At 43.7% G+C, this 14,751-nt stretch overlaps 1 protein-coding gene across 7 annotated transcripts in view; it reads right to left on the reverse strand.

Moving 5' to 3' along the window:
* Positions 1–12,777, reverse strand: part of LOC116543935 (protein DBF4 homolog B-like) — a 35,581-nt gene extending 22,804 nt beyond the window's left edge. For 2 of the 7 annotated variants that reach the window (XM_032269956.1, XM_032269951.1), the window contains exons 1-2: positions 12,426–12,775; positions 11,917–11,979 (exon numbers count right to left, since the gene is read on the reverse strand). In XM_032269956.1, coding sequence (XP_032125847.1) covers positions 11,917–11,979; positions 12,426–12,444 — 82 coding nt within the window. In that variant the 5' untranslated portion in view covers positions 12,445–12,775. The other 5 variants (XM_032269955.1, XM_032269958.1, XM_032269952.1 and 2 more) reach the window with 5 other exon arrangements.
* Positions 12,778–14,751: the final 1,974 nt, after the last annotated feature.

The raw sequence follows: 14,751 nt of genomic DNA on the forward strand, positions 1-14,751 counted from the left end.
TGTGTGTGTGTGTGTGTGTGTGTGTGTGTGTGTGTGTGTGTGTGTGTTGGAGGTAACAGAATGCTGATGCAAACAGACAGTGAATGAGCCCATATTCCAGGGACTCTGCACCATAGTGGGGTCGTTTCCTTTCTGTGCAGACTCCAATCCCTAAACTCAATGGAGTGACACATGATAGGGCATAAGCCTTCTTCCTTCTAGGAGCATGTTACCAATCAGAATGGCTAATGTCCCAAGGGAACATTTGTGTATACAAAAACATGAGGCAACTGAAGAAAACAAGCACTACCAAAGAAACTTTCTCTGGTAAAGACTGTCTATCTGTCATAATAATAAGCCAGATAAGAAAAAGAAAAGCCTTTAAAGTACAATAAATATCCTCAAAAAGTCTAGGGAGGATACTGAAACATAAAGCAGAACAACAGTTAAAGAAAAGAATTAGGCTGAATGCGGTTTGCTCACACCAGCAATCCCAGCACTTTGGGAGGCTAAGGCGGATGGATCACAAGGTCAGGAGATCAAGACCAGCCTGGCCAACACCGTGAAACCCTGTGTCTACTAAAAACACAAAAATTATCTGGGTGTGGTGGTGCATGCCTGTAATCCCAGCTACTTGGGAGCTGAGGCAGGAGAATTGCTTAAACCAGGGAGTCGAAGGTTGCAGTGAGCTGAGATTGTGCCATTGCACTCCAGCCTGGGTGAGAGTGACAGAGTGAAACTCTGTCTCAAAAAAAAAAAAAAAATAAAGAAAGAAAATAAAGAAAAGAAGAATTAGGCTGGGTATGATGGCTCACACCTGTTATTGCAGCACTTTCAGAAGCTGAGGTGGGTGGATCACTTGAATCCAGGAGTTTGAGACCAGCCTGGCCAAAATGACAAAATCCTGTCTCTACTAAAAATAGAAAAATTAGCTGGGCATGGCGGTGCACGCCTGTAATCCCAGCTACTTGGGTGGCTGAGGCAAGATAATTGCTCAGGAGGCAGAGGTTTCAGTGAGCTGAGATCATGCCACTGCACTCCAGTCTGGGTGACAGAAGGAGACTCTGTCTCAAAAAAACAAAAAAAGAATTAGTTGGAGATAATGAAAATGAAAAATATAATATTTGGCTGGGCATAGTGTTTCACACCTGTAATCCCAGCACTTTGGGAGGCTGAAGCAGGTGGATTACTTGAGATCAGGACTTCGAGACCAGCCTGGCCAAATGGTGAAACCCCATCTGTACTAAAAATACAAAAAATAGGCCAGGCTCGGTAGCTCATGCCGGGAATCCCAGCACTTTGGGAGGCTGAGGCGGGCAGATCACCGGAAGTCAGGAGTTCAAAACCTGCCTGGCCAACATGGTGAAACCCCGTCTCTACTAAAAATACAAAAAATTAGCTAGGCATGGTGGCAGGCACCTGCAATCCCAGCTACTCATGAGGCTGAGGCAGGAGAATCGCTTGAACCCGGGAGGCAGAATTTGCAGTGAGACAAGACTGCACCATTGAACTCCTGTCTGGGGGACATGGCAAGACTCCATCTCAAAAAAAAGAAAAAAAAAATAACCGGGCAGGTGCCTCACACCTGTAATCCCAGCTATTCAGGAGGCTGTGGTAGAGAATTGCTTGAATCCAGGACAAGGAGGTTGCAATGAGTTGGGATCACGCTACTGCACTCAAGCCTGGGAGACAAAGCAAAATTGTCTTTAAAAAAAAAAATAGAAGAAAAAAGCCAGATAATAGCAAGTGTTGGTGAGAATATGAGAAACTGGAAATCTCATATACTTCTGGAGGGAATATAAAATGGTGTAGTCACATTGGAAAACCATGTGCTAGTTTCTTAAAAGGTTAAACACAGAATTACCATGTGACCCAGCAATTTTACTCCCAGGTATCCCCTTGAGAAATGAAAACACATCGACATGAAAATGTGTAAACGAATGCTTATAGCAATATTAATAATAGAGCCTAAAAGCGGAGTCTTTCCCATCTTGCAAGATGATAGGTGAAAGAGTTGAGAAGCCAGACACTAAAGAGAAGAAACCCAAAGCCAAGAAGGCTGATGCTGGTGACAAGGTGAAAAAGGGTAACCTCAAGGCTAAAAAGCCAAAGAAGTGGAAGCCCATTGCAGCCGAAATCCTGTTCTTGTGAGAGGAATTACAGATATTCCCAATCTGCTATGTATTCCAGAAAGGCCATGTACAGGAAGTAATCAGTTGCTAAATTCAAGGGTGAAAAGAAAAGAAGTTCTTAAAACTGTTACAAAACCAGATGGTGTTGACAAGAACAGTGGTACCAGGGGGTTAAACTTCATAAAATGCCTAGGTATTATCCTACTGAAGATGTGCCTCAAAAGCTATTGAGCCATGGCAAAAACTGACCCTTCAGTCAGCATGTGAGAAAACGTAGCCAGCATTACCTCCAGGACCATTCTGATCATCCTCACTGGAAGCCATAGAGGCAAGAGGGTGGTTTTCCAGGAGCAGCTGGCTAGTGGCTTTTTTTTTTGAGATGGAGTTTCGCTTTTGTTGCCCAGGCTGGAGTGCAATGGTGTGATCTTGGCTCACTGCAACCTCTTCCTCCTGGGTTCAAGCAATTCTCCTGCCTCAGCCTCCTGAGTAGCTGGGATTACAGGCATGTGCCACCACACCCAGCTTATTTTGTATTTTTAGTAGAGATGGGGTTTCTCCATGTTGGTCAGGCTGGTCTGAATTCCTGACCTCAGGTGATCCGCCCACCTCAGCCTCCCAAAGTGCCAGGATTACAGGCATGAGCCACCACACCCAGCCACTAGTGGCTTATTACTTGGGAGAGGTCCTCAATCAAGTTCCTCTACGAGGAACACACCAGAAATCTCTTATTGCCACCTCAAGCAAAATTGATAGCAGCAATGTAAAAATTGCAGAACGTCTTACTGGTGCTTACTTTAAGAAGTTGCATCTTTGGCTAGAGTCACAGAGGGTGCAAAAAGAAAAAAAAGAAAGAAAGAAATAAAGAAGATGCAGATGGCTAGACAACAGGAAGGTGAGACTTTGACACAGAAAAAGAGAAATAGATTACAGAGCAGCGCAAGATTTATCAGAAAGCTGTGGCCTCACATGTTTTACAAAAAAATCAAAGCTATTTCTTAGCTCCAGGGATACCTGTGATCTGTGTTTGCCCTGACAAATGGAATTTGTCCTCACAAATTGGTGTTCTGAATTTCTTAAGAACCTAATAACTGACAACATTTTGTGTCATTTAAAAAAAAAGTGGAAACTCATACGTCCATCTGATGAAAGGATAAACAAAATGTGGTACATCTATATAATGGAATACTACTCAACAACAAAAAGGAAAGATGTACTTATACATGGCACCATATGGATGAACCATGAAAGCATCATGCTAAATGAAAGAAATCAGTCACAAAAGACTACATATTGTATGACTCTATTTATATGAAATGTCCAGAAGAGGCAAATTACTTTCTGTCTTTAAACACAAAGTAGATTAGTGGATGACTAGGGCTGGGGAGTCAGGAGAAAATTGGGAGTGGCTGCTAATGAATATTCTTTTTTGGAGTAAGAAAAGTGTTCTAAAATTGATTGTGGTAATGGTTACACAATTCTGTGAACACACTAAAAGCCACTGAATTGTGCACTTTATATGAGTGAATTGTGTGGTGTGTGAACTATAACTCAATAAAACTGTTAAGAAAAAGAAGATTTATTTATTTTGAGACAGTCTCACTCTGTTGCCCAGGCCGGAGTGCAGTGGTGTGATCTTGACTCACTGAAACCTCTGCCTCTGGGTTCAAGTGTTTCTCCTGTCTCAGCCTTCTGAGCATCTGGGATTGCAGGTGCCTGCCACCACATCCAGCTAATTTTTTTGTATTTTTAGTAGAGACGGGGTTTCATCACATTGGCCAGGCTGGTCTCGACTCCTAACCTCAAATGATCTGCCCGCTTTGGCCTCCCAAAGTTCTGGGATTACAGGTGTGAGCCATCACACCCTGCCTGGATTTTCCTAATTGTACTATTATAACATACATGTTAATATTTGGGGAAGCTGGGCCAGGCATGGTAGCTCAAGCCTGTAATCCCAGCACTTTGGGAGGCTGAGGAGGGCAGATCACAAGGTCAAGAGATCAAGACCATCCTGGCCAACATGGTGAAACCCCGTCTTTATTAAAAATATAAAAATTAGCCAGGTGTGGTGGCACGCGCCTGTAGTCCCAGCTACTCAGGAGGCTGAGGCAGGAGAATTGCTTGAACCTGGGAGGCGAAGGTTGCAGTGAGCCGAGATCGTGCCACTGCATTCCAGCCTGGTGCCTAGCAACAGAGCAAGACTCTGTCTCCAAAAAAAAAAAAAAAAAAAAAATTGGGGGAAGCTGGGTAAAGAGTATACAGGAAGCTTTGAGTATTTCTGAAATGTTTTTATAAGCGTGAAATTATTTTAAAATTAAAAATGAAAAGATCTATTCACATCAATAGATGAGCTTAATATAACACAGTGTGAGCTGATAAATTGAGTAACTCTTCCACAAGGTATCACAAAGAGATAAATAAATGAACATTAGAGAATTTAAGAAATGCAAAGGATAGGAATAGAAGTGTCAACAACACCAGAAGAGTTGCAAAGGGGGAAAAACAATGGAGAGAAGAAAATATTGGAATAAATAATGATCCAGACTTTTGAATAAATATGGAAGATGAATGTGAGATTTCTATTCTCTCTCTAAATCTCACTAATATGACAGAAAAAGAATAAAAATAGGTAAGGATTGGCAAGAAGATGACAACAGGCAAGAGATGCTATAAAATTTTGGAAGCTGGAAATTGGATGGGTTAGTGAAAAACAGACAGGAGACGAGAGAAGGCTAAATCCTAAGCCAGCAAGAAGCAAGCTGATTAGAGCTGAAAGGCCCAATCAGAGGGACCATATATTTCTTTTATTTTTTTTTTAATAATTTTTTTTTTTCTTTTCTGGGTACTCCTCCCGAACAGAGGGATCATATAGAGCAGAATGCTAGAATGAAACAGTAGGCTAAAAAAAGATTATTTAAGAGCCTTTAAAAGGAAGTTATACTCTCAGAACCCTCTCCTACTCCAGCAGAAGGCTACAGCTGTGGTTCTTAGCTGGGGGAGATTTTGCCCCCCAGGGGATACTTGGCAACCTCTGGAAATGTTTTTGGTTGTCACAACTGGGAAGCGGATGTGCTCCTGGCATCTAGTGGGTGGAGGCCAGGGATGCCACTTAATATCTTACAAAGCACAGGACAACCTCAAAAAACAAAGAATTACTTGGCCAAAATGTCAACAGTCTTAAAGCTGAAAAAATCCCTGGACTAGTGGAACACTGGGCACGGGTAAAAGCAAAGATAAAGCTCCGGTGCAAACATAGGGGATCAAAAGAACGTCTATATACTGAATAGTAAGACCTACAGGTCACTTGTCCCAGTGCTGACAATGATGCTTATACTTACCAGACAGAGGTTTGGAGGACTCTTCTCTAGGGAACTGACTAGCCCAAGACAAAAACATACCAACTATTGACAACTGATGTCTCTCCCCCGCAAAACTGCCAGGTCCCAGCTTACAATGAAGTCTATCAGTTGACAACCCCTTTTCCTCACTCTTCAATATAAATAGGTAAACAAAGATCATCAGACATTTAAAGAAAGTTTCTAACAAGAAATTAGGGCTGGGCACAGTGGCTCATGTCTGTAATCCCAGCACTCTGGGAGGCTGAGGCAGGCAGATCCTGAGAGTTTAAGAGCAGCCTGGCCAACATAGTGAAACCCCGTCTCTACCAAAAATACAAACAATTAGCCAGGTGGTGGTGTGTGCCTGTGGTCCTAGCTACTTGGGAAGCTGAGGCAAGAGAATTGCTTGAACGTGGGAGGGGGAGGTTGCAGTGGGCCGAGATCGCACCTCTGCACTCGAGCCTGGGAGACAGAACAAGACTCTGCCTCAAAAAAAAAAAAAAAAAAAAAAAAAATTAGGCTAACAAACAGAAAAAAGAGGAAACAGTGACAATGTAGGAAGCAGAAGAAAACTAAAAAGAAACAAAAAGTACAATTAATATTCAGGGACAGGAAAGGGAATGGAAAGAGAATACATTACATGCATTAAACACAACAAAACATTGTAAGAAAATAAACACACAGAAAAGAAAATCTCTTGGAAATTTATAAATGTTATACAAATTAAAAATTCAATGAAAATTGGAGATTAAGTTGTGGAAATTTTCTAGAGAACAGAATACAAGACAAATAGATGGAAAATGGGAGAGAAAAACAAGAAAATCGGCTGGGCATGGTGGCTCAGGCCTGTAATCCCAGCACTTTGGGAGGCTGTGGCGGGTGGATCACCTAAAGTCAGGTGTTTGACCAGCCTTGCCAACATGGTGAAACCCTATCTCTGCTAAAAATACAAAAATTGCCAGCATAGTGGTGGGCACCTGTAATCCCAGCTACTCAGTAGGCTGAGGCTGAAGAATTGCTTGAACCTGGGAAGCGGAGGTTGCAGTGAGCCCAGATCACACCACTGCATTCCAGAGCCTGGGCAGCAAGAGCAAAACTCGGTCTCAAAAACAAAAACAAAAAACAAGAAAATCAAAGGAAGAATCTATGAGATCCAATATCTAAACGATAAAAGTTCCAGAAACAAAAAAGAGAAAATAGAAGGGACAAATATTATAGAAATCGTGCTAAAAATTTCCCAGAGCTAAAGAAAATGATGTTCTGGATTGAAAGCTTCCACTAAGTACCCGCTCCATGAATGAAAAAAGTCCTATATCAAGGTACCCTGTCACGGAATTTCAGAATACTGAAGAAAAAGACAGGATTTGATTTATATTGTGGGCAATACCGGAAGCCAGCTAATCTAAAAGCCTTCTTATAGGAGCCTCTCTGAACCGATTCTGGTTTGGGGGCTGCCCATTAAATAAATAAATAAATAAATAAATAGGCTGGGCATGGTGGCTCACATCTGTAATCCCAGCACTTTGGGAGGTCAAGGTGGGAGGATAACTGGAGCTCAGGACTTCCAAGACCAGCCTGGGCAACACAATGAGACTCCATCTCTATCAAAAAATCAAAATTTAATAACTTTTAACAATAACAGCAATAAAAATAGCAAATACATATCACTTGCTATGCACAATATACTCTCAACAGATCTAAAAAGAAGATAAAATTATACCTGTTTTACAGATAAGGAAACTAAGGCACAGAGAAATCTTGTATGCCTAAGATCATACTGTTAGTAAGGGGTAGAGCTGGAATGAAGAATATCTCTTATTACTCATTTAGTGAAAGTTAAAAACAAATACAAAAAACACACAAAGAATGTTACCATGTTGGCACATATATGGACAAATATAGAGAAAGTCTTGTCTAAATTTATACAGAATTTCAGGAAAGCCAAATATTGCTGTGGGGCTCCCCAAACTTATACTTCATTTTTAAAATTAGTATTTATTTCAATAGTTTTTGGGGTACAGGTAGTTTTTGGTTACATGGATGAGTTCTACAGTGAATTTTGAGATTTTAGTGCACCTGTCACCCAAGCAATGTACACTGCACCCAACAGGTAGTCTTTTATCCCTCACCCCTCTCCTAGTCTCCCCCATCACCGAGTCCCCAAAGTCCACTGTATCACTCTGTATGTCTTTGCATCCTTATAGCTTAGCTCCCATTTACAAGTGAGAACCAAATGGAATTTGGTTTTCCATTCCTAAGTTACTTCACCTACAGTAATGGCCTCCAGGTCCATCCAAGTTGCTACAAAAGACGTTATTTCATTCCTTTCTATGGCTGAGTAGTATTCCACGGTGTAAAAAATACAGAATTTAAAATACAGGGATCCAGCACAGGAAAGAGGCAAAAAGAATTCCACAGAATGATGAGGGGAGATTGGAGGATGAAATCAGTGCAACAGGCCTTGTACATAGCCAGACCAGATTGGAGTACTGAAATGGTATGTTTCCAAGACAAACTGACAGATCCTCTGATGAGCTTGAAAGTACTGAGAGAAGGCATATACTCTGGTGAAGAGTTTGGATATGAATTAATGATCCATACATAAACAACAAAGAAAATTTCCTAGTTTATTATATAGCTCAGTGGTGAATATGTTTCATTGCAACCTCCTCCTCCCAGGTTCGAGTGATTCTCCTGCCTCAGCCTCCCCAGTAGCTGGGAGTATAGGCACACGCCACCATGCCCAGCTAATTTTTGTATTTTTAGTAGAGACGGGGTTTCACCATGTTGGCCAGGATGGTCTTGATCTCTTGACCTTGTGATCCACCTGCCTCAACCTCCCAAGTGCTGGGATTATATGCGTGAGCCACTGAGCCTGGCCTTTTTGTTTTTTATTTTTTTGAGAGTGAGTCTTGCTCTGTTGCCTAAGCTGGAGTACAGTGGCATGATCTCAGCTCACTGCAACCTCTGCCTCCTGGGTTCAAGTGATTCTCCTGCCTCAGATTACAGGTAAGTGTTACCACACACTATTGATTTTTGTATTTTTAGTAGAGACAGGGTTTCACCATGTTGGCCAGGCTGGTCTCAAACTTCTGATCTCAGGTGATCCACCCACACTGGCCTCCCAAAGTGCTGGATTATAGATGTGAGCCACCACACCTGGCTGAATAATGTTTACATAATGAAAATAATGTCAATATAAATAACCAAAATTACTACATATATACTGGGGGAATGAGAGGAAAGGAAGGAAATGTATGTGTGTTTGTGTGTGATGAGAAGTGGTGGGATAGAAAAAAAGTCTTTATCTTTCATAGGAGATAGTCAATAGATATAATGCAAATTTGGCCGGGTGTGGTGGCTCATGCCTGTAATCCCAGCACTCTGGGAGGCGGAGGTAGGCGGATCACTTGAATCCAGGAGTTCAAGACCAGACTGGGCAACATAGTGAGACCCATCTCTATAAAAAAAAAAAAGAAGATACAATTTAAAATTGAAAACAATTAAAATGGTATGAGCATATTATTATAGAAATAAGGTGGTAGCTTCTAGAAGAAATAGTTAAAAGCTGTAAATGTTTGTATCTTAGGAAGTGGGAATCAGATGACCTGAAAGGGGAGCAACTCTCATGCCTCCTGCTTTTTTTGTGATAAACTTCGGCCTTTTTTTTTTTTTTTGAAAGGGAGTTTAATTCTTGTTGCCCAGGCTGGAGTGTAATGGTGTGGTCTCAGCTCACCGCAACCTCCACCTCCTCAGTTCAAGAGATTCTCCTGCTTTAGCCTCCTAAGTAGCTGGAATGACAGGACTGCCACCACACCCAGCTAATATTTTTTTGTATTTTTAGTAGAGACAGGGTTTCATCATGTTGGCCAGGCTACCCTCCAACTCCTGATCTCAGGTGATCCGCCTGCTTTGACCTCCTGAAGTGCTGGAATTACAGGTGTGAGCCACTGCAACTGGCCTGCCTTTTAAATCTTTTAAACTATGTTAAAAATCAAATAGGAAGCCAGGTGTGGAGATATCCACCTATAGTCATAGCTTGGGAGGCTGAGGCAGGAGAATTGGTTGCATCCAGGACTTTGAGGCTGCAGTGAGCTATGACTGGGCCACTGCACTCTAGCCTAGGTAATAGAGCAAGTTCTTGTCTCTAAAATAAAATAATTAAAAAACATTTTTAAAGCATCAAACTGCAAGCTGGGTTCAGTGGCTGATGCTTGTAATCCCACCACTTTGGGAGGCTGAGGCGGGTGAATCATGAAGTAGGAGTTTGAGACCAGCCTGACCAACAATGTGAAACCTGTGTCTACTAAAAAGCAAAAAATTAGCCGGGCCTGGGGGTGCACGCCTGTAGTCCCAGCTACTCAGGAGGCTGAGGTTGAACCCAGGAGGCGGAGGTTGCAGTCAGCTGAGATTGCGCCACTGCACTCTAGCCTGGGCGACAGAGTGAGACTCCATCTCAAAAAAAAAATCAAACTGGAATAAAAATGAAAATAAAACCCCTCTAAAATCCATACATAATCATCTTAGATTAAATTTTAAGAATATAAAAAAGTTGGCTGGGCGCGGTGGCTCAAGCCTGTAATCCCAGCACTTTGGGAGGCCGAGGCGGGTGGATCACGAGGTCAAGAGATCGAGACCATCCTGGTCAACATGGTGAAACCCCGTCTCTACTAAAAATACAAAAAATTAGCTGGGCATGGTGGCGTGTGCCTGTAATCCCAGCGACTCAGGAGGCTGAGGCAGGAGAATTGCCTGAACCCGGGAGGCGGAGGTTGCGGTGAGCCGAGATCGTGCCATTGCACTCCAGCCTGGGTAACAAGAGTGAAACTCCGTCTCAAAAAAAAAAAAAAGAATATAAAAAAGTATAATCTAAAATATTGGGCCGGGTGCAGTGGCTCATGCCTCTAATCCCAACACTTTGGTAAGCCACGGAAGGTGGATCACTTGAGCCCAGGAGTTGAAGATCAGCCTGGGAAACATGGCAAAACCTCATCTATACAAAAAAAAAAAAAAAAAAAAAATTAGTTGGGTGTGATGGTGATCCCGGGGAGGCTGAAGCTGCAGTGAGCCATGATTGCTCCACTGCACCCCAGCCTGAGTGACAGATCAAGACACTGTCTCAAAATAAATAAAATAAAATAAAATATTCCCTTTTGAAACACTCTTGAGGAAAGTTCTCCAGAGAAACAGAAGCAAAAAAACAACAACAAAAAAAGCAACTAGAGATGGGAAGAAGGAATAAATAACTTAGTAAATGAAGTATATTACTGTTTAAAAGGTAACAAGCCAATGGCATATCTGTTGACAATCTAGAAATAAAACTAGATGGTATTAACTAAGGGGGCAGTACAGAAGCGAGTGCCATGTGCTAAAATACTTACCTAATTAGGTAGCAGTGTTCAGCTTAAGGATTTTATTGTAAACAACTATGAATGTAATAATGTATAAATTTAATAAGTTACTCTATCGTGACTCCGTATCTGTCTGCTAATCTTGTTTATGATTCTTACTTGACCTTTACCATGAATCCCAAAACGCTCTATGATACTGTGTATACACACACACACACACACACACACACACACACACACACACACACACACGACTAAGTGGGTCAGCTGAGGTGGCTCATACTTGTAATTCCAGCACTTTGGGAGGCCTAGGCAAGAGGACTGCTTGAGGCCAGGAGTTCAAGATCAGCTTGGCTGACACAGTGAGACCTCGAATCAATAAATAAAATTAATGTAAGTACATAAAAACACTAAGGGCTGGGCGTGGTGGCTCATGCCTGTAATCCTAGCACTTTGGGAGGCTGAGGCGGGTGGATCACAAGGCAGGAGTTGGGGACCAGCCTAGCCAACATGGAGAAACCCCGTTTCCACTAAAAATACAAAAATTAGCTGGGCGTGGTGGCGCATGCCTGTAATCCAAGCTACTTGGGAGGCTGAGGCAGGAGAATCACTTGAACCCGGGAGGCGGTGGTTGCAGTGAGCTGAGATGGCGCCACTGCACTCCAGCAAACACTTCAGCAAACAGGGCCACTGCACTCCAGCATACAGGGCCGGGCGCGGTGGCTCACGCCTGTAATCCCAGAACTCTGGGAGGCTCAGGCGGGTGGATTACGAGGTCAAGAGATTGAGACCATCCTGGCCAACATGGTGAGACCCCGCCTCTACTAAAAATACAAAAATCAGCTGGGCGTGGTGGCACACGCCTGTAGTCCCAGCTACTCGGGAGGCTGAGGCAGGAGAATCGCTTAAACCAGGACCCGGCAGGTGGAGGTTGCAGTGAGCCGAGATCGTGCCACTGCACTCCAGTCTGGGCGACAGAGTGAGCCTCCGTCTCAAAAAAAAACCAAAAAAACAAAAACAAAAACAACTCTAAATGATCAGAAAACTTCAGAGTGAACGTTTCTCGATCTTTTCCAAGAGGCCCTAAGGCAATGTCACTAGTTCTGACCTGTTACCCACCTAGGTCCGGGGCCCGGGGCCTACTCTCAGCCATGGAACTCTCCAGCTCGAGGCAATCGTCTCCTGAGAAAGGACATAACAGCAGCTCAACCATCTTCACCAACTCTTTGACCTTCCATCCCTCCCGCCCACTACCGTCTCCCAAAACGCGCACAGAAACGCGACTCCCGGGAACAACAAGACTCTAGTCCATTCCGACCTACATCCCGCGCCTCCTGCCAGGCTCTTGTCCATGCCCTCCGCCCCCTTTCACACTCCGCTCTGTCAACGGCCGTGACCTCTCGGCCACAATCCCCATACCTTCCTCCAGGCTGTTGTCCCCTACGTTCCTCTGCCACCTTCACTCCTCGGTCCCCTCAACTCCTGTGGCTCTTTCCCAGCCTCTATACTCTCCTCAGCTTCTGCATCTACCCGCTGCTCAATTCCTAAGCCCCCTCCACGACCCCGCACCTCGCCTCAACTGTTAACGACACCTTCGCCTTTCTTTCTCCCCTTCCCGGCATCCGTACCCTTTCCCGGCTCGCTCATCAAATGCCCGCTCCTTCTCGGCCCCCGTACTCCTTCCTCAAAGGCCTCCGTATTACATTCGCGAGCTCCATGAGCTCTTCCCGACTCCGCAGTCCCGGGTACACCTGTGTAACTACAACATCATTCTCTTGGCGTCTTCGGCCGCGGCTCCGGTTTAAATTTCCTGCTGGCTCCGCCCCTAAAACTAGGCAGCAGTTTAGAGATCTGCCTTACGGTGTCCTTGGAAGGACAATATTAGTACAGCGATTCCTCTTTCCGTTCCCCTAACCACTACGTCTTCTCCAACCGTCTCTTCCTTTTTCGGCTCTTCAAACGGCTTGATGGCTTTGCCCCTGAATGGCCATCAAGTTGAGGACTAGTGGCCAATTTTCTTTTCTTTTCTTTTTCTTTTTTGAGGGGGGCAAAGTCTAGTTTTTATCGCCCGGGCTGGAGTGAGTGGTGCGATCTTGGCTCATTGCAACGTCCGCCTGCCCAGCTCAAGTGATTTTCCTGCCTCAGCCTCCCAAGTAGCTGGGACTACAGGCGCCCGCCATCACGCCGGGCTCATTTTTGTGTTTTTAGTCGAGACGGGGTTTCACCGTATTGGCCAGTATGGTCTTGATTTCCTGACCTGGTGATCCGCCCGCCCCGGCCTCCCAAAGTGCTGGGATTACAGTTGTGAGCCACTGCAACCAGCCTAGTGGTTGCTTTTTAGTAATTCTTCACACTGAGCTGAATTGAAATTCCTAGGAGTTTTTTCTTTTGTTTTGTTTTGTTTAGAGACGGGGTTTCACCATGTTGGCCAGGCTGGTTATGAACTCTTGACCTCAGGTGATCCGCCCGCCTCGGCCTCCCAACCTGCTGGGATTACAGGTTTGAGCCACCGCGGCCGGCCCTTTTTTCTTTTCTTTTTTTTCCCCTAGGAGTTTGAATACCAAATACAGCTAGTGCTCGACTTACGACCACAATTGGTTCAGACAGACGGTCGTAACACGATTTGGTCGTAAATTGAGTAGGCTATATGCACGTGGAGATGGTAGTGCTGCCGGAAGCTGGTCCAAACTGTCGTACGTACAGCTGGGCATCGTTTGCGCTGCCAGACGCGGAGCAGTCGTGGCTAGCGATTGTGGTTGTAAAGTCGAATGGTCGTAAGTTGCATAGGTCGTAAGTCGATCAATACCTGTAACAAAATAAGCCTAACACTTGCAGAGCATTTGCAGTTTACATAAAGATTTCACTTACACATCATCTTCACATCTTTGTCCCCTCCCATTCTTCAATTATTACCTACCCAATAAAACTTCTCAAAAGACATATCTTCATCTCTCACTTCCCATCTTCAGCCCATCTAATTAGACTTTGAGCTAATTAGAGATCAAATTTAATCTAATTAGAGATCATTCAGTAGAGAGCTGGGGAAGCTCCCCACTAAAACTGTACTCAGGCAGGTCAACTGTGACTTCCACAGTCCCAAATACTGTCCTCATTATATCCAATTTATAGAAGATGGACTATTTCTTCTTTGAAATACTTTCTTCTCTTTGCTTCCATGACTTAGCACTCTATCGATTTTTGCCCTACCTCTATGGTTCCTTCTGACTCCCCTTTGCTGAATCTAAAGCCACTGTTGGAGTATGCCAAGCTTTAGCCCTTATCCCTCTCCCTTATCTCCCTAGGAGCATCCAGCTCCATGGCTTTGCAATTCAGCTCTGTGCCTTGCCTTCAGAATTTCTGTAGCTCTAACCTGTCCGATCTCCAGATTCACATATTCAAGTGCCTACCGGCTATTTCAATTTGGATGTCTAATAGACACCTCAGGCTTAACACTTTTAAAACAGAACATTTGTTTCTGTTTCACTGCCCCTGCCAAAAAGCAATTGTTTTGCCCCCAGTCTTTCCCTAGTAAAATGTTACTGTTACTCAAATGTCACCATCATTCACCCAGTTGCTCAAACCAAAAACCTAGAAGTTATCTTTTAGTACTTTCCCTTATGCCCATCCCCACTCCAAGAACAAATCCTACTAACTCTGCCTCCAAAGTATATCTGGAATCAGACCACCACTACCCTAGTTCAAGCACTAACATTTCTTGCCTAAAGTACTGAAGTCAATTCTTCTCTTCTACTCTTGAGTAGCTTCCTACCTCCCCCCAATATAATCTATTCTCCATTCAGCAATCAGAGTGATATTTTTAACTTTTATTTATTTATTTACTTTTTTTAGAGGGAGTCTCGCTCTGTCACCCAGGCTGGAGTGCAGTGGTGCAATCTCGGCTCACTGCAACTGCTACCTTTCTATTTTCACTCTCATTTTCTTATAAATTTTCAG

This window comes from Sapajus apella, unplaced genomic scaffold, assembly GCF_009761245.1.
Source record: "Sapajus apella isolate SASKATOON/1434 unplaced genomic scaffold, GSC_monkey_1.0 scaffold201, whole genome shotgun sequence".
NCBI classification, from domain to species: Eukaryota; Metazoa; Chordata; class Mammalia; order Primates; family Cebidae; genus Sapajus; species Sapajus apella.